General features: G+C 37.2%; 1 protein-coding gene across 2 annotated transcripts in view; it reads left to right on the forward strand.

Annotated features, from left to right (window-relative positions):
- HERC2 (HECT and RLD domain containing E3 ubiquitin protein ligase 2) overlaps positions 1-18,889 on the forward strand; it is a 112,155-nt gene that overhangs the window by 77,784 nt on the left and 15,482 nt on the right. For both annotated transcript variants that reach the window (XM_069875964.1, XM_069875973.1), the window contains exons 67-85: positions 41-227; positions 966-1,106; positions 1,499-1,690; positions 3,361-3,514; positions 4,203-4,310; positions 5,437-5,568; positions 6,093-6,251; positions 6,342-6,460; positions 6,865-6,990; positions 7,892-8,047; positions 8,195-8,310; positions 8,434-8,632; positions 9,824-10,038; positions 10,786-10,963; positions 13,323-13,484; positions 15,112-15,203; positions 16,676-16,815; positions 17,815-18,002; positions 18,665-18,862. In XM_069875964.1, the coding sequence (XP_069732065.1) occupies positions 41-227; positions 966-1,106; positions 1,499-1,690; positions 3,361-3,514; positions 4,203-4,310; positions 5,437-5,568; positions 6,093-6,251; positions 6,342-6,460; positions 6,865-6,990; positions 7,892-8,047; positions 8,195-8,310; positions 8,434-8,632; positions 9,824-10,038; positions 10,786-10,963; positions 13,323-13,484; positions 15,112-15,203; positions 16,676-16,815; positions 17,815-18,002; positions 18,665-18,862 (2,962 nt within the window). The remainder of the gene's footprint in view (positions 1-40; positions 228-965; positions 1,107-1,498; positions 1,691-3,360; positions 3,515-4,202; positions 4,311-5,436; positions 5,569-6,092; positions 6,252-6,341; positions 6,461-6,864; positions 6,991-7,891; positions 8,048-8,194; positions 8,311-8,433; positions 8,633-9,823; positions 10,039-10,785; positions 10,964-13,322; positions 13,485-15,111; positions 15,204-16,675; positions 16,816-17,814; positions 18,003-18,664; positions 18,863-18,889) is intronic.

Genomic DNA, 18,889 nt, shown 5'->3' on the forward strand with positions numbered 1-18,889 from the left:
GGACTATATTTAAGTTTACGTTAATCTGTCCTGATTTCAGGGATGCAGTTGTTGGAGCATTGATGCCTGCAAGTATGATTGCACCAGTAGAATGTCCCTCTTCATCACCAGCCCCACCATCAGATGCTACTTCTACAGGAAGCCCAGCCAATGGAGATGAATGTGTGCTTGCAGGAGATGTAGAAGAGAGGCTGAGCCCCAACCCATGGCAGGACAGGAGAGGGGAGGTAAAATGTCAGATGAGTTTTTCCAACAGTGTTTAACAGTAAAATTGAAAAATAACCTCTGCTACTACCAAACAAAACAGAACAATATTTTTCAGTGGGTGCTCTACATATTTGGAGAAACAAAAATTGTAGTGTGAAATCAGTTTAGAACTTCAGGAATGCTGTCATTTCAGAACTGTCATTTAAATGCAGTTGTGATGTTTGCTAATAGTATTTTAGAGTTAACATGAAAATATTAACCATTTGACCAGATATCAAATTAATTGCACTGGAGTGATTTAAAAAAAAAAGTCAAGACTAATAGACTCTTTGACAATTATTTAACAAAGTGTAATTGAAATCTTATATCAAGTAATGTAGGCAGGAGGACCTGAATGGAATGCTACTCTGTTGATTCCTAACTGCTAACAGAAGCAGAAAAAAGAAGCAGCTTGCTACTGAAGAGATCTTTTCCTTTAACAAACTATTAATTTGGTGTGTATTTTTAGGGTGTGTCTTCTACATTGTAGATTTTTCTGCAGGCGCTGATGTTCTATTGCATGTTTTTGTTACAGCTGGCATTGGAGGGGATGTTGGCTGGTTTGCCATGATATGAACATAAAATAAAATACAGGGAGCGAATCTGTTGGTTTTGAACTTATGACTGTTTTAAAATTGCTGCTATCTTTGAACATAGACTCTTAAAGGTTTTGCAGCATCTTGTTGCAACTTTCCTTAGTTATTATTTGTTTTGCCTAGGTTGTTCCTTCAGAAGATGCTGTGACACCATCTGCTGTAACTCCATCAGCTGCTGTTGCCTCTTCCCGTCCTTTCATTCCAGTCACAGATGATCCTGGAGCTGCGAGTATCATTGCGGAAACCATGACGAAAACCAAAGAAGTAATATTGTCAATACCTTCCTTAAAACTGCTTTTACCAAGCAGTCTTGCTTTTTTGATTTTTTTTTTTTTGTGCTTTTAAATTATTTTATATATGACTGCATTTTTTATAATCTATCCAAAGACAGAGGGGGCTTGAGGGAATGGGGTTGGGTTTTGTTTGTTTGGGTTTATTTTTTGGTAACCCCCGAAGTTAAAGGAGGTTAGTTTTAGGAAAGCTTTTTCACTTGAGAAATGGGTTTAATAGTTCGTTAATTTGGGGACTGTGTATAATCCAAGATTTACAGATTGTGTTTTTAAACAACCATTAAACTTCTTAGGTCAAGTTAACTTGTTCCAATTCAGTGAGAGCTCGTCTTCACTGTCTAAATATTTCTGCAATTTGTTTTGTAGGATGTAGAAAGTCAAAGTAAAGTATCTGGCCCAGAACCACAATACTTGGATGAGTTTACTAGTCTCTTAGTACCAGATGATACGCGAGTCATGGTTGACCTGCTAAAGCTTGCTGTGTCCAACCGAGCTGGTGAAAAGGGAAAAGATGTTCTTTCAGCTGTACTGTCTGGTATGGGCACAGCTTACCCACAGGTCAGGTTTTGTTTCTGTTCCATTTTAACTATGTCCTTATTATTTGTAGCTTACTAGAATGTTTTCTTGTATTTGAAGTGCAGTTCAACATACTGAGAAACTTAATAAATATGAAAATTTGAGTTGAACTTAAATGAACTTGAACCTTAATCATTTTAATGGAAATATGACTTGAGTATATGTGTGTGTGGCAAATGTCAGTAATAGAACCATTTCCTTGATTTGTCATACTGCAATTAGATATTAAAATAGAAGCTTAATGAACTGTACGTATTGGACAAGTGGCTGTGATTACTGGAATGAAGCTGAATGAACCATATCCTGTTTCTGATATCTGTGGAATGTTGGTTTATAAACTTCCATATTGGTTTTGGTTTTTCAAGTGACTGTTTCTCAGTTGATGCAGTCACTATTGCTAAGTAAAAATGCTGTTATTATGTTTTTGATTATATAGTAATCCTTACTTCTTAAGATTTACATTTGATGCATTGAAGTCTAACTACTTACAAAGTATCCATGGCTGTGGGTTTTTTTTGGGCAGTGGAGGAACAGAATTCCTAAATACTGTGATACTGGATACCAAGTTATATGAAAGAATGTTACAAATCATAAATTATGAATAGAATATCTTCTTACAGTAATGAACTGAAAGTTGTTTAATGTTTCTTGTGGCTTTACCCTTTAAATACTTTTTTCCTAATGACTAACAATGCATTTCTTTTAAGATACTCATATGATGTAGTTACTTTGTGTCTTTGCACAGCTTAAAGACTGGTTTAAAACATCAGAAGTGATAATGCAAAGCTGATTTTTGTATTCTTTTATTAAACTTGGCTTTGCTGACCGAAAATATGAATAATGACTTGGCTAAGGAGTTTGCATTGAATTGAGATTAATTTTATTTATCTATTAATGGGAAAAATGACAAGACAGCTCCAGTTTTAAACAATTAAATCTTATGATATCTCTATGCAAGTAAACTAGGATTGTGAGCGAGCTGAACTGATGCTATTCATGTAGAGGCAATTGAGTGATATTTCTCACACTGCTACTTCCCCCTCCACCTGCCCCCCTGTTTTCAAATTGCTTATTTTGATCAGCTATGTAAACTCATGTTCTGGGCTTGAGTTGTAGTTGTTCCACCCCAATGAGTTGCACGATATACATGAACTTATATGTTAATTCTGGTGGTTTTGCTTCTAGCATTAACAGTGAGTAGCTGAACAACTTTGTGTTTGTGGGTGAGGTTTTTTAGTTTTTATTTTTAACCTTTAGAGTCAGAATTTTTATCAGATACTGCTCTTGAAATTTCCATTAGTACTCGTTTTTATCTCTAAATAGTGTTTTGCAGTGTTTTGTGAACTGATTAAATATTTACACCTTTCATTAATCTCTTGGCCTGTGCTTTACAGTTTATATTTTACATTTTTTTTTCTGCAAGGGAAAACAATTGTTTATGTTGTCATTTGCTAACTGGAAACATGTTGTTCAGCTTTTATTTTTAGGTGTTTTTCTAGCTTTAACAACACATAAAAGAGTATTTTTCAATGAATATAGTGGTATATGAATTTTTTTTTAATTTTAAATTTGGGAAGAATGGTAGTTGGCTTAGATTTCCGGGGCTAATCAAACTTACTTTTTTTGTAAAATATATATTTATCTTTTCTTAGGTTGCTGATATGTTGTTGGAGCTGTGTGTTACTGAACTAGAGGATGTGGCAACTGATTCCCAGAGCGGTCGCCTCTCTTCACAACCAGTTGTGGTAGAAAGTAGCCATCCATATACTGATGATACATCTTCTAGTGGCACAGTTAAAATACCAGGTATAGAATTCTTAGAGTTACATTACTAAAATTCAGTTAATTTCAAGCCTGCATTTATAAAACTTTTCCTTACCTTGCAAAAAAGTCATGTTATGTATCCTGTCACTGTAGTAAAAATATTCTAAAGGTACAGGCTGCATGAACATCTTGATCTTGTGAAATACACATTTATGGGTTCACTGGCTGTGAGTTGGACTGTATATTGTTGTTTTCTGTTCGTTTATGAAGCTGAGAAGGACTGAGTCTTTTTCAGGGTCAATAATTGAACATGTATCTTCTGATCTTGAGGATTAGGGAAATAGCGTTTGTTTTAATGCTGTCTCTTCATTTAGTGCTTCCTTCAGTATACGATCTAGCACTTACCAAAATTTACAGGCAACAAAGAGCCATTTGCTTTAACTGTAAATACACACATTTTTTTTGTCTGTTATAACTTCAGTTTGGAATGTTCTGAGTATAGTCTTGTGTCTGCTAGGCCCTACTTAAATTGTTTGCTGTGATGTAAAACTTCCAAAGAGAAGAAATTATAGGAAAATAATGTCATTAAATGGAAGAAAAATATTTCTATTGATGAGTGCTATGGCTTCCGAACATTTGTGTTTCATTTCATGTTGATTTGTAAAATAAAGCATTTGTTCATTGTATTGATCGCTCTGCAGAAATAGGTAAACTCTTTGTTGCTGTTCAGGTGCTGAGGGTCTAAGGGTAGAATTTGATCGCCAATGTTCAACAGAGCGGCGTCATGATCCACTCACCATAATGGATGGTGTCAACAGAATTGTTTCCGTCCGATCAGGTGAGAGAACTGGTGCTTTTCAAAAATGTCTTATGTGATTTACTGCTAAAAAGCTGAATGAAATGTACCACTGTCTGTGACTGATGTATTGTGAGGGATATGCCAATAAAAACAGCAGAAAAGCTGTGTAAATTGATATTCACTCAGACTCTGAAAGATGTAGGATCCAGACACAGACATGTAAGAGATTTAAATACAGCCTCTTTAAATACAGAGAACCTCTCAGAAGAGCATGCTGTCATGTTCTTCCTAAGAGTGTGAATAAGTATAAAAAAATTTATCACCTCTGCCAGCATGTGAATTTCTGTATAATCAAAGTTTATTGTAACATATTGGTAAAGAATACTTCTTTTGTTAGCTTTTTTATTTTTCATGTAATACTTACAGAACTTCGAGCTTTCATACACGTCAAGACGAATGTTGTTCTGCTATTGAATGCCCAAAATACTGGCTAGGGTCTCTCTATTTTCTGCTCTTGCCTATGTACATGCCACTAAGTGAAATCTTCACATCTTTTTTCTCTGTTATCTCTGATTTCATCTTTAAGCAATATTAATTTGCAGTAGATTTTAGAGGAATAATTTTAATGTCATCAAATTTTACACTGAACCTACCCATGCTTTGTCATGTGCAAGGTTGTCGGTAGTTACTACCTGTGCTTGGCGTTTCTGAGCAGTCATGATGTGGGCTTTTGTTGTTGCTCCATTTTTTGCAACCTGTTTCAAATGTGTGTGTGTTTCATAACTGAGATTTCTGACTGGAGTCTTGAGTGGAAAAAAGCTGTAAAGTTTTATTAAATGTGTATGTTGTTATATATTTTTGTAATGTGGAAAGGTAATTTGAAGATAGAACAATGGATTTCGGTACTATCTCAGAGTAGTCTTTTGAATGTCCTATTAAAAGTAGGGTATCTGTTAGCACTACTAATTGAACTGTTTAAGATCTAAGTTTTATTAATGTACCATCTCTGTATTTGTGTTTGTGTGCTTTACATAGCTTTTTTTCTTAAATGCATTTATGTGATTTTTATATCGTCTTACCATGGAGGGAAGTTGGTCTTAATGAGCGGCTTGCACATTAGCTCAGGCACCATAGATATGTATGTTTATATTGCCTACTGTAACAGGTCGTGAGTGGTCCGATTGGTCTAGTGAACTGAGAATTCCAGGGGATGAACTGAAGTGGAAGTTCATCAGTGATGGCTCTGTGAATGGATGGGGATGGCGATTCACTGTTTACCCTATCATGCCAGCTGCAGGTAAGGTATCATATGTGAAGTTTACAGAAGGATGAGAGAGTAGATTTACTTGTCTGTTTTTTCACTGTTGCATTTATTACATGATACATGCATGCCAAATTTCAATAGTTCATTTACACTTATACTGAGAAAATATTTTTATTCTTACTTAGGAAACATTTTCACCAAAGTCCTGAAAGGTGCAGTTGTATGGAAGGTGGAGATAAAAATATTTTTAATCACTGTAGTTTGCCTTGTAATCAGTGAAGAGAGAATACCTTCAAGGCAGAGCTCATCTGAAATACTTTTTTTAATTTTTTTTTTTTAAAATGCATCTGTATTAGGTGAATTATGTCATGAAAGTACCTCTTGCTTCCAATCCCTTCGAAGGAAGGTGAAATGGACCAATTCAGATGCAGACTGGCACTCTAGACTGCTTGTTTAGTCTTCCAAATCTCCCCTATGTTTTGTTCTTATTTCAGTCTGAGGACAAATCTTCCTTGCTTTTTTTGGTTGTTGTTATTTTTACCTTTTGTTTCTTGCAGGCCCTAAAGACCTTCTCTCAGATCGTTGCATTCTTTCATGTCCCTCAATGGATTTGGTTACGTGTTTGTTGGATTTTCGCTTAAACTTTGCTTCCAACAGGAGTATAGTTCCTCGCTTGGCAGCTTCTCTTGCAGCTTGTGCTCAACTGAGTGCCTTAGGTAGGTGTAGTCTTAAAATTGATCTGTTTGTTTGAAGTTAAAATATTTTTTTTCAGTAATTACATTCTTTGTGTGCTTATGTTTCCTTAGCTGCTGGCCACAGAATGTGGGCCTTGCAGAGACTACGGAAACTGCTCACAACAGAGTTTGGCCAGTCAATTAATATCAACCGGATTCTAGGGGATAATGATGGAGAAACACGAGCTTTGGTAAGAAGCAGGTGATGGTTTCCTCTTCAGAATTTTCACATTTTTCATATTAATACGTATATGAAGCAGTAAAATGTTAGCCCTGATGTACTATGTTTTTGTTGTTAATTTCAAAATAGGAACTGTGCAGACAAGTAGCCTTCTTGCACAGGTCTTCAGGTCTGTAAAGGGTACTCCATTTGAGATAAAAGTAGCTAATACTAAGACTGTATGTATGTAGGTTTGGAATTGCCAAAAAGTGATAGAAATACTTTTGTGTTAGGAAATGTGTGGAAATGACACTTCACATAGCTAACTGTAGTTTGGAAAGTTATTGATGTTTTGTAGTGATCATCTAAATAACATACTTTTGGCAATACATACAGTAAGACTAACTTTCTCGTTCTGTCATTTCTCTATTACAGAGTTTCACAGGGAGCGCTTTAGCTGCTTTGGTTAAAGGTCTTCCAGAGGCTTTGCAGCGACAGTTTGACTATGAAGACCCCATTGTGAGAGGTGGCAAACAGTTGCTCCACAGCCCTTTCTTTAAGGTAATGGGATGCAATCAGTAGAGAAATCATTAGTATAGTTCTAGAATTTTTTGAGGTATGTTAAGCTCACTGCATCATATATAAGTAACATTTTCTGACAAAATCAGGGTGCTACTTCTAAAAAGAGAATAAAATATATGAATAAAGAAGAAGGCATATGCAGTCAGGCAGAGGTAGGCTACACTTTTTCATAAGTGATTACTGAGTTGTCGTAATAGGAGTGTTGTATATTTTTATTTATTTATTTAACATCTCTGAAGGTTTTATTTACATCTAGTTGGAATAAATACAAATGTCGTAAAAGGAAGGCTATACAGCTTTGGACTCCTGTACTTCAAATTAAAAATAAACAAGGTGACAAGGTCTGTTGAAGAACATCAAGAATAAAAGGCTGAAAGAGTCTTCCCATGTAAAAGTTAAACTAAGAGGACTTGTCTAAAGGAAAGGTGTTCTTAAAATATGTGAAATCTTATACAGCAAAGAAGTAATGCAGTGTTCACAATCTTCATCGGTAACATTGAAGTTTAATGAAATTCAAGTTGAATGAAATTGGAAAATCTATTGAAATTTGATTTCATTGTAGCAAGGAGGCTTAGTTTAGAAATGGAAGAGAAAAGGTTCAGCACATAGTTTTTCTAGGAATGTTTTTCTCAGGGATTTTGTGAAAATTTCTGGATATGAAGAGGAAATTAGATATGTAACCATGTGAGATGTGTGGGTACATTTGATGCTGCCCTGTCAGTGAGGGTAATGAAGGTGGCTCTTGGTGTCCCTTGTACTTTACATGTCTTTGAAACGGTACTCAGGTCCTACTGGTCTATAAACTATTCAGCTGCATCAAATGCATGTTACTCTTTATTATATATTTTGGATACATCTCAGAAATGCTTTTTGTCTGCAGGTGCTTGTGGCTCTTGCTTGTGATCTAGAGTTGGACACTCTTCCTTGCTGTGCAGAGACGCACAAATGGGCCTGGTTCAGAAGATACTGTATGGCATCCAGGGTTGCTGTGGCTCTTGATAAAAGGACACCGTTACCTCGCCTTTTCCTTGATGAGGTACTGCGGGAATATTTTTAATGATTCATGGAACATGCAAAAGTGTTCCACTTAAGAAGATATACTGAGTGTGAAGTATTTTATGCCAACTGTGATAGGAGTAACTGGTAGTTTGAATAATGTTGTGCAATCCAAAATATCTTGCAGGTGGCAAAGAAAATCCGAGAGTTAATGGCAGATAATGAAAATATGGATGTTCTTCACGAGTGCCATGATGTCTTTAAGAGAGAACAGGATGAGCAGCTTGTCCAGTGGATGAATAGGTTATTTCTTTCAACTATCATTGATTTGATCTTGTGATGCTTCATTGTTGTATAATGATAAACTGCAATTTTTGTGGCTTTTTTGAAGCTCTTAAAATTTTGTTTGCTTTGCGTTTTCTGCAGACGACCTGATGATTGGACACTTTCAGCTGGAGGCAGTGGAACTATTTATGGTTGGGGTCATAATCACAGAGGACAACTTGGTGGGATTGAAGGGGCAAAAGTCAAAGTCCCAACTCCATGTGAAGCTCTTGCTACCCTTAGACCAGTACAGTTAATTGGTGGTGAACAAACTCTGTTTGCAGTGACTGCTGATGGGAAAGTAAGGATACGATAAGTGATTCTTTGTTAGACTTCCTTGAAATAGTTCATGCTCAGTCAGAATCGGATTGGCTAAAGAAAAAACAATGTGCATAGCACAGATGATGATTATTATTATTATTATTATTATTGTTGTTGTTGTTATGTTTTGGTTTATTTTATTTTTTAAATCAACTGAACTATACCAACTCTGCCAGTGAAGTATAGGAGTTCATTGTGCTATAGCATAAATGCATGGAAGAAGACCCATATTTTAGTTCTTAATTCAAAAGTGTCATCAGATTTTGAAAAAAAACCGCTGAGTACAAGTAATGTGCTCAGAGTCACATAAACAGGACAGTAAAATGTGATGGTGATTGTCTCTCTGACAAGGCGAGATGTGATGGGTCTCTGAGATTGTTCTTAGCTGGCTGAATGCCTGTAAGCTAGATATTGCAGGATCTGATTGGCTGATGCTTAAATACTGAGTGAAAAGGAACACCTTGCAAAAATTTAATGTATAGGAAAAAAAAAAGTTCATGAATTTGGAAGAGTGCTTATTTTGATACAGATGGCAGCTTTGTGTTAAGAATGTGATTGAGAATTTTAGCTAGTGCTTTTTGTAACAGTTAAATTCCGTCTAGTGAGATATTGTAATGATTTTGTCTTCAGCAGTCAGTATCATCCTTGCTAAAGATTCGCAGAAGAATAAGGGGTAGATTAATGACATTGCTTGATACCATTCTCTTGAGAGAATTTACTTTCAGATAGACAAAAAGAGAGTGAAAAGCAGTACTTAAAACTCTGTTTATGCGATTGGGAGGGGAAGAAGCAACTGTGTTTAGGTGCTAATATTCCACAGATGAAAGAAAACTAGAATAGTGATGTTTGAGAGAGACCTACAGGTGATAGATGACTTTGTAATACTATCACATGGAACTGTGATACTTTCACAAAATCAGTCTTAGGATTTAAAATGCAATCTGTTAGGTCAGTGATATTTCATACTGGCTTGGATGTAGCTATATTGTCATATTTTTTGTGAAATATACAAAATGCTACTTATTTTATGAGGGTATAGAGGGATGTAAGAAACTTCTTTCAGACTTTACTTTAACTGAATTCTAATATACATGCATTAAGAAGTCTCTGCAATTCTAGTGAACATTCTTCAAGAGTTAAACAAAACTGAATTTTATTCTTGACTTTAAAGCTGTATGCCACTGGATATGGAGCTGGTGGTAGGCTTGGAATTGGAGGAACAGAATCAGTTTCTACTCCAACTTTACTGGAATCCATTCAACATGTGTTTATAAAGAAAGTTGCTGTGAACTCGGGTGGAAAACACTGTTTGGCATTGTCTTCTGAGGGAGAAGTTTATTCTTGGGGTGAGGCAGAAGATGGTAAGCTTGGTCATGGCAACCGAAGGTAAGTAACGCTTTGAAATGTTATTTATAAGAACTATTAATGAATACTTATAGTTGTTATATTTTTGAAGCTTTGTATAAACTACTGCCTATATGTAGAAGTCAGTGTTAAGCAGTGATGTGGCAATTTAAATGTTGAAATTGAAGAACCACAAAATATTTTTTCAGATAAACAATTACTCTGATTTCTGTAATTAGTTATTGTGTTCTAACACATCTGTGGATGCTGAAGTCCAGGGGCTTTCCTTTGGTATCTGTCTTGCATTTTAAGGAGCTAATGGGCCATTCTGCTTCTGATCTCCATATTCATTGTTACCTACATAAAAGGAGAAGTTCTGTTTCATTCAAGATTACAATGTTCTGATTCAAAAAGAAAAAGGAATGCTGAACTCCATGGGGGGCAACAGTACATTTTATGCTAGAATTTTTGATAGCGTGTCTTAAAGTGGACTGATTTTTCAGGGTAAATTCCTAGCTTTGACTAGCTTTTAACTGAAGCAGTTTTGTAGTTTCAGCTTACCTGTAATGCTATTGTGTAACATACAATAAAATACTTCTAGCTTTTATAGGCTTCTCAAAATATTTCTGAATGACTAAACATAAATCTTTCAGATATTAAAGTGGAGGAAAAAGAAATACTCATTTACTTTAGGTGTGCTTGTACTCATTAAAAACCTCTTTCTATACTATGGTGAACATGAATGGTCTATTCTAAAAGTTTCATCACAACAATATATTTTCATTTCAGCCCTTGTGATCGTCCTCGTGTAATTGAATCTCTGAGAGGTATAGAAGTGGTTGACATCGCTTCTGGGGGTGCACACAGTGCATGTATTACAGCTGCAGGAGACCTTTTTACATGGGGAAAGGGAAGATACGGGCGCCTTGGGCATGGAGATAGTGAGGACCAACTAAAACCTAAACTGGTAAGAAACCTTTCAAGTTCTACACAGTCTTAGTCCAGTTCTTATTCTTCTGATTCATAACTTCTTACATTTCTGCCAACAAATAATGAAAATGCAATCTGGTGGCATGTATTTGTAGGAAATGAAATGTTGCTTTAGAAAACAGGAATGAATTGGAAGAAATAAGTGAAAGTGGAGCTGCATTGCTTTGCTAGAGGTCACTAAACAGCGTATAAGGAATTTGTTTTACAGAACATTTTAAAGAAAGCCCCAAGTCAAACACCCCGCCCCTCAGTAAGTAAATTCCACCCCTTAAGAGGAGTAGTTTGCACTGAAAGTAACAAATAAGCTCCTTGTCTTCTGGATCTCCTCATTGATTACTTCTTGGAAAATATACCAGTAATCACAGTGATAGAATTATAGAATCATAGAATAACCAGGTTGGAAGAGACCCACGGGATCATCGGGTCCAACCATTCCTATCAAACACTAAACCATGCCCCTTAGCACCTCGTCCACGCGTGCCTTAAACACCTCCAGGGAAGGTGACTCAACCACCTCCCTGGGCAGCCTGTTCCAGTGCCCAATGACCCTTTCTGTGAAAATTTTTTTCCTAATGTCCAGCCTAAACCTCCCCTGGCGGAGGTTGAGGCCATTCCCTCTTGTCCTGTCCCCTGTCACTTGGGAGAAGATGCCAGCACCCTCCTCTCTACAACCTCCTTTCAGGTAGTTGTAGAGAGCAATGAGGTCTCCCCTCAGCTTCCTCTTCTCCAGGCTAAACAACCCCAGCTCTCTCAGCCGCTCCTTGTAAGACTTGTTCTCCAGCCCCCTCACCAGGTTTGTTGCTCTTCTCTGGACTCGCTCCAGAGCCTCAACATCCTTCTTGTGGTGAGGGGCCCAGAACTGAACACAGGATTCAAGGTGCGGTCTCACCAGTGCCGAGTACAGCCACTTAGTTACTTGCAAACTGCTTTTTTTTCCTGACTTCATAATTATACACTTATTCTCATGATCTAATACTGAGATCTTACTTACATTTGTACTAAATTAATAAGAATATACTAAATCGACATAATACATTATAAGGCATTTTCTATTGTAATATACCATATAATATATAATTCATAATAATTATTATGAATGTATAGGAATAATATAATATCTATATGAATATAATAAATGAGAATTTAACCTAAGTAATTATTCAATTGGTATTGTGAAAGAAATTTGAGTTTCGCAGTTACTGATGAAGATAGCTGTTTCCATTTGATTCTTACATGGTAAATCTGAGAACCTGGACAGTACTGAACATAAAGAAAATGAGTACACTGATTAGCTGAAGATTGCAATTCAGACAGTTGTACTCCTGTAAACTAGACTGTAAGAACTTAAGTTAGAATGATGGCATTAAGAAAACTGCCGTGCCTTTGAGATGAGAGTTCATTTTGCTGCCTGTGTTCTCTTGCTGAAAATATATCAAAGGATTGTTTGAATAAAACTGAATGTTAGTTGGTCATTTTTATTCATAGCTCTGTGCATATATTTCTATTCATGCCAGCATTAACTTTTTCCAGTGCATGAATTTGTGGAGTGAGGTATCATGTATTCTTAGTCCCCTTTGGGGCCTTAACACCTGTATCCAGATTTTCTTATTCACCTGCCCCCCCAAAACAAGATGTATCCACATTTCCTGTACATCTTTATACATCTTTCCCCTGGCTCCATGTTCTTGGTTAGTATGAAAATAGATAATCTGTAGGTGAGTTGGAGTATGTGGGGTTTGATGCTGCTTTGGGCGGTGGATTGTGCTGCCTATAATCTATTTTACATGAGGGTGAGAGGATGGGGAGGATGCAGTATGTGTGGATTACCATTTTTTTTACTCCAAATCCTGAACTTCATCGCTAGATGGCAGCATTTCAGAAGGTTTGATTCAATTCAGATTATGATGCAAGTGCTAGAAAGTTGTAAACTAGTAAAAAAGTATTTGAGAATAACTTTTTTTTTCTTACTGTATACAGTACTTGCCCAGAGAGCATGAAATTATTTAATCAGAATGTAGTCTTTGATAACCTTACGTGTTTTGCATGAATTGTTTTCCCTGAATTTTTTAGATCAAAACAATTTAAATAGTTCACCAATTAAAAATAATTGGGTATTTAAAATACACAGTTAGATTTAATTTTGCTGGTTTGAAAAAAGCAAAGCCCTTTGACTTCCCTTCATTTGCTCTTTCCTGTGGTGTTTCAGACTTGGTGTTTCAGACTTGCTGTTCCAGTGAAGCACCTCTCTAGTTGGCTTTGTTGTCTTCTTTGAAACTAAATTACTGAGTGAATAAAAAATAAATTATTGTGAATAAAAATGAGTGATTTCCTTACAGGTGGAAGCACTCCAGGGCTACCGTGTGATTGACATAGCCTGTGGCAGTGGAGATGCACAGACATTGTGCCTGACTGATGATGATACAGTCTGGTCCTGGGGTGATGGAGATTACGGGAAACTTGGGAGAGGAGGCAGTGATGGCTGTAAAGTACCAATGAAGGTATTAGAAGGCATTTTTTTTCATTGTTTTAGAAACTATGAGGTTGATGGGGAACACTAAAGACAGATTTGTTAATATGTGCAAACTTCCACCCACCCTGGGACATCAGGATTCTTCTGATTGTTCTTAAGAATGAACTTTGTAGGCTACAATGATTCTTTAAATTTTATGCTGATTGTTAAAGTTGCACTTGAAGGTTTATTCTTTAGAGAAGATTGCTAGTTCCAGCGATATTTTTCATTTTAATTTTCATATTTCCTTGTGTTAATATATTTCCATAATATTGCTGAAGTCATGACTTCATTCCAGAAAGGGGTGTCACAGAATCACTAGGTTCGAAAAGATGCACTGGATCATAGAGTCGAATCATTCCTATCAACCACTAAACCATGCCCCTGAGCATCTCATCCACCCGTCTTTTAAACATCTCCCTGGGCAGCCTGTTCCAGTGCCCAATGACTCTTTCTGTGAAAACATTTTTTCTGATGTCAAGCCTGAATCTCCCCTGGCAGAGCTTGAGGCCATTCCCTCTTGTCCTGTCCCCTGTCACTTGGGAGAAGAGGCCAACTCCCTCCTCTCCACAACCTCCTTTCAGGTAGTTGTAGGGAGCAATGAGGTCTCCCCTCAGCCTCCTCTTCTGAGGCTAAACAACCCCAGCTCTCTCAGCCGCTCCTCATAAGGCCTGTTCTCCAGCCCCTTCACCAGCTTCGTCGCTGTTCTCTGGACTTGCTCCAGAGCCTCAACATCCTTCTTGTGGTGAGGGGCCCAGAATTGGGATTCAAAGTGCGGTCTCACCAGTGCCAAGTACAGAGGGAGGAGGGAGATCCCTGGACTGCTGGTCACGCTGTTTCTGATACAAGCCAAGATGCCATTGGCCTTCTTGGCCACCTGGGCACACTGCTGGCTCATGTTCAGTCGCTGTCAACCAACACCCCCAGGTCCCTCTCCTCCAGGCAGCTTTCTAGCCAGACTTCTCTTAGTCTGTGGCATGGCACAGGGTTGTTGTGCCCCAAGTGCACAATTGATAAAAAGTAACCTTGCTTGTATATTAAATCTTTCATGTGAATGCATGTTTGACTTAGAATTTCTGCATATTTTACAAATGAAATCCAAGTAGCCATTAATTTGAATTATTGTACTTGTGATGATGATTAATGTTGTTTGTGTTTGTGAACTGTGTGTGTGTGTCACAGTGGATTTTAGGAACCACATTTTACCTGGATAAAGGTGTCTCCATTCTGTTTCCAGACCTGCACAGAATAAACAGGAAGAGTATATTGGAGTTTTAAATATTTTAATATGTCAGCAGAATCAGATCCATTTCATACAACCTAGGAATGATTAATTGGAGACAGACCCATAGTATTTCTACTAAGGAACAATTGCTGAGTAACTGTTGGCAAAACATAGCGGAAATGATCATCGACTTTCTCTTTAGTGTTTAAGGGGCAAACGGTAGAACGATGAAAGGAGTAGAATTCTGCTAAATGATCTACGTCCGCATTTTAATTTATAAATAATACAAGCACACACACATATACACATTATGTTTTATTGAAGACAGTGCAGACTACGAGCTTATAGCCTCTGTAATTAACTTTGATTTAATTTGACATTGTTCTCCTAGATTGATTCTCTCACAGGCCTTGGTGTGGTTAAAGTAGAATGTGGATCACAATTTTCTGTGGCTCTTACCAAATCTGGAGCTGTATATACATGGTAAGTATTTTGTATTAGTTAGTTTGACGGTATTAGATGTAACCTTGCCTGCAGCGAGGATTAGTATTATACTTTTTTCACTGTTTTGATTTCCTTCCCCTACTACAAACTACAGTGAGTTTACCTGTCTTGATTAGTAATGAAATCTACCACTTTGAGGAACATTTTACAATACTCTTTGAATGAAAAATCAAAGCATTTTGTCTTGGAGATCTAAGCACGGAGTTGTCATTCCAAGCATTGACCACTGCAAGATGCAGAAGTTCCAGGGAGAACTTCCTCTGGAAGCAGAAGTATGAACCTGAAGTGTCATGCAGGGTGGAAGATGGTAGCCTAAATAACATTCTCATATAGTATCAAAATTGTGATGGCCATAGTCCAAGAATTTTATTTTAGTTCATTGTTTTAATTTTCCTGCTCCATTCCAAGTTATGTAGTTTAAACTGCTAGACTTAAGTGTTTGAAAAGACTAAACTGAATGCCTTCCCAACATCTTTCTGTTCCTTTGTTTGGGTGGCATTAGAGATATCCTTAAACTGTACAGAGTTCCAGCCTTTGATATTAGTAAATGTTTTTGCATATGAATGCTTGTAATACCTGATCCATTTAAGAGGGGAAAAAAGCCGAACAACCCCCTGCAAAAATGGTGGAAAGACGTACACAGAATAAGTAGGGACAGTGTATTGGAGATTTAAGAATTTTTACTCTACCAGCAGTATCTCGTCTGTGTTTTATGAGCTAGTCATGGTTAATGTTGAGTATTTGGAGAGAATTTTCATATTGGACTGTATATAATCATAGAATCACTGCGTTGGAAAGGACTTCTTAGGTCATCGAGTCAAACCGTTCCTATCTGCCACTAAACCATGTCCCTGAGCACATCGTCTACCCATTTTTTAAATACCTGCAGGGAAGGTGACTCAACCATCTCCCTGGGCAGCCTGTGCTAGTGCCCAATGACCCTTTCTGTGAACAATTATTTCCTGATGTCCAGTCTGAACCCTCCTGGTGCAGCTTGAGGCCATTCCCTCTTGTCCTATCACCTTCCACTTGGGAGAAAAGGCCAGCTCCCTCCTCTCTACAACCTCCTTTCAGGCAGTTGTAGAGAGCAATAAGGTCTCCCCTCAGCCTACTCTTTTCTGGGCTAAACAACCCCAGTTCCCTCAGCCGCTCCTTGTAAGACTTGTTCTCCACCCCCCTCACCAGCTTTGTCGTTCTTCTCTGGACTTGCTCCAGAGCCTCAACATCCTTCTTGTGGTGGGGGCCCAGAATTGGGATTCAAAGTGCGGTCTCACCAGTGCCAAGTACAGAGGGAGGAGGGAGAATAACCTCCCTGGACCTGCTGGTCACGCTGTTCCTGATACAAGCCAGGATGCTAATACATCTACAGGCCAAATATTAGACACAGTCTGTAGTTCCATTTTTTCCACAATAAAAACACTGTTTTGATATGTTTCATTTTCTCTCTGCAGGGGCAAAGGAGATTATCATCGATTAGGCCATGGATCTGATGACCATGTTAGAAGACCACGACAAGTGCAGGGACTGCAAGGAAAGAAAGTCATTGCAATTGCTACTGGGTCTTTGCACTGTGTTTGCTGCACTGAAGATGGTATAAAAATCAAATTATTTACTTAGTTCTCAGCACTAAATTTGAAAAAAATGAAATTTTTCTTTAGCAAGGTGGTTCTTTACGTGCATGGAAATACTTACTGTTTGCAGATACTGTGTATTTCTTGAGCAGCAAGCGTGTCATTGATTTAAAATGATCACATAAAACCGGTGGAAGTTTTTTAATTAATAAAAAAAAAAAGTTCAAGTTTCATAAATGCTGATGATCAAATAAAAATATAGTCCTCTAAAAGTAATTATAGATTGGTCAAGCAGTACAATAAATGGATTTGAGTGTTTTTTTAACAGGGTCTTGTGAGCCTGCTGAGGTGTTTAACTTGCTAAATGAAGCACTGCACAAACAATATTGCTTCTTACAGAGCAGGTTGAGATACTGAATATTCTTTGTAGCAGACTCAGTCCCACATTTAATTAACAAGTCTGCATAATAACTAAGTGGTTTGTAGGTGTTAGTGAAATGGGATATAGCTGGAGAAAATGAATGTGCAGAAACAGGGTTCATATTTTAAAAGTAATTTCCAATTATCTTGCAACAGTCCTCTCTACTAATACAACCTATTACACGTTCTTGTCTTCCTTCTCATATAAAATGTTAAGCCTTTTCTAATTCTTTTTTTAATATCAGCTTTTTTTTTTTCGTTATGAAACTTTCAAATGAAGGCTGTTTCTGGTGTATCTGTTGTTATTATTCTGCTCCACCATTTCCTCCTGTTCTAGAACAGAACTTCTAAGTTATACAAACTATGAGGGAATAAGTGCGTATTATACTACCTGCTGGACATAGACCATGAGCCTAACCACATCAGTCAAGTTTTATCTAAACCAGACAGTGGATTTCAGGATGGCCATCAGTCCTAGAAATCTTGAATACAGTCCAAGGCCTCATTCGGTTAAATGATTTATAAATGCTAATTTAAAAAAAAAACAAACAAAACCCCAAAAACTGGCATAAAGCTTCTGTCTTGTCTTATTGGTTTAGGGGAAGTGTATACATGGGGAGATAACGATGAAGGGCAGCTTGGAGATGGAACCACTAATGCCATCCAAAGACCACGCTTGGTTGCAGCACTTCAGGGTAAAAAGATCAACAGAGTAGCCTGTGGCTCAGCTCATACTTTAGCATGGTCAACCAGTAAACCTGCTAATGCTGGCAAGCTCCCTACACAGGTAATGTATTTGGCTTATTGTGTTCAGAATTTAAACGTACTTGGAATGCTTATTGCTGATCTTTCAGTAGGCATATTTCCTTTCTAAACCTCTGCATAAGCTCAGTGTGCTTTAATTTTGCTTCAAATTTGAGCCAGTTACTTTAACTTGCATATTTCCGAAGGAGGATTCCAATTTTCTAAGATGAGAAAGACTCTTCATTCAATTTTTAATCCAATGCAGAACAGTAACTTAGTTTGCAAATTGACAGGAATTTTAATTCTCTGTTCCAGCTATGAAAACCTTATGCCTTCCAAAGGAGTTTTTCGTTACTTTCTTTAATTTGAGAACATTTTTTTTAGTACACTGTCTTTCAGCTATAATGCCTGGGTATTGTGATGACAGGATGTAAAATGTGTCTGTTTATGGATAAGGAGAATTGTAAATTGTGGAATAGCAACACTAGTCTAACTGTCATGTTTCTAATAGTGGTTTCAGTTTAAAGGGATCTATTAGTATCAGTTGTAAACAACTGAATTCCATGTATTTTGTGTTTTGACAGTGAACAAGCAAATATCTGAATTTCTAGTACACATTTACCTACAAATGTTGTAAATTATTTTTATTAAAATGATGTGTATAATAATGCTAAAATGCATTTTGGTAACATTTCATTGTCATAGGTTCCCATGGAGTACAATCATCTACAGGAAATTCCCATAATTTCATTGAGAAACAGACTTCTGCTGTTGCACCACATTTCTGAACTCTTCTGTCCTTGCATTCCAATGTTTGATCTTGAAGGGAGACTTGATGAAACTGGCCAAGGACCCTCAGTTGGGTTTGACACATTACGGGGAATACTGATTTCACAGGGAAAGGTATTTATCAGAATGTTTTTAAGGAAC

The sequence above is a fragment of the Phaenicophaeus curvirostris genome, chromosome 1 (assembly GCF_032191515.1).
Source record: "Phaenicophaeus curvirostris isolate KB17595 chromosome 1, BPBGC_Pcur_1.0, whole genome shotgun sequence".
Classification (NCBI taxonomy): Eukaryota; Metazoa; Chordata; class Aves; order Cuculiformes; family Cuculidae; genus Phaenicophaeus; species Phaenicophaeus curvirostris.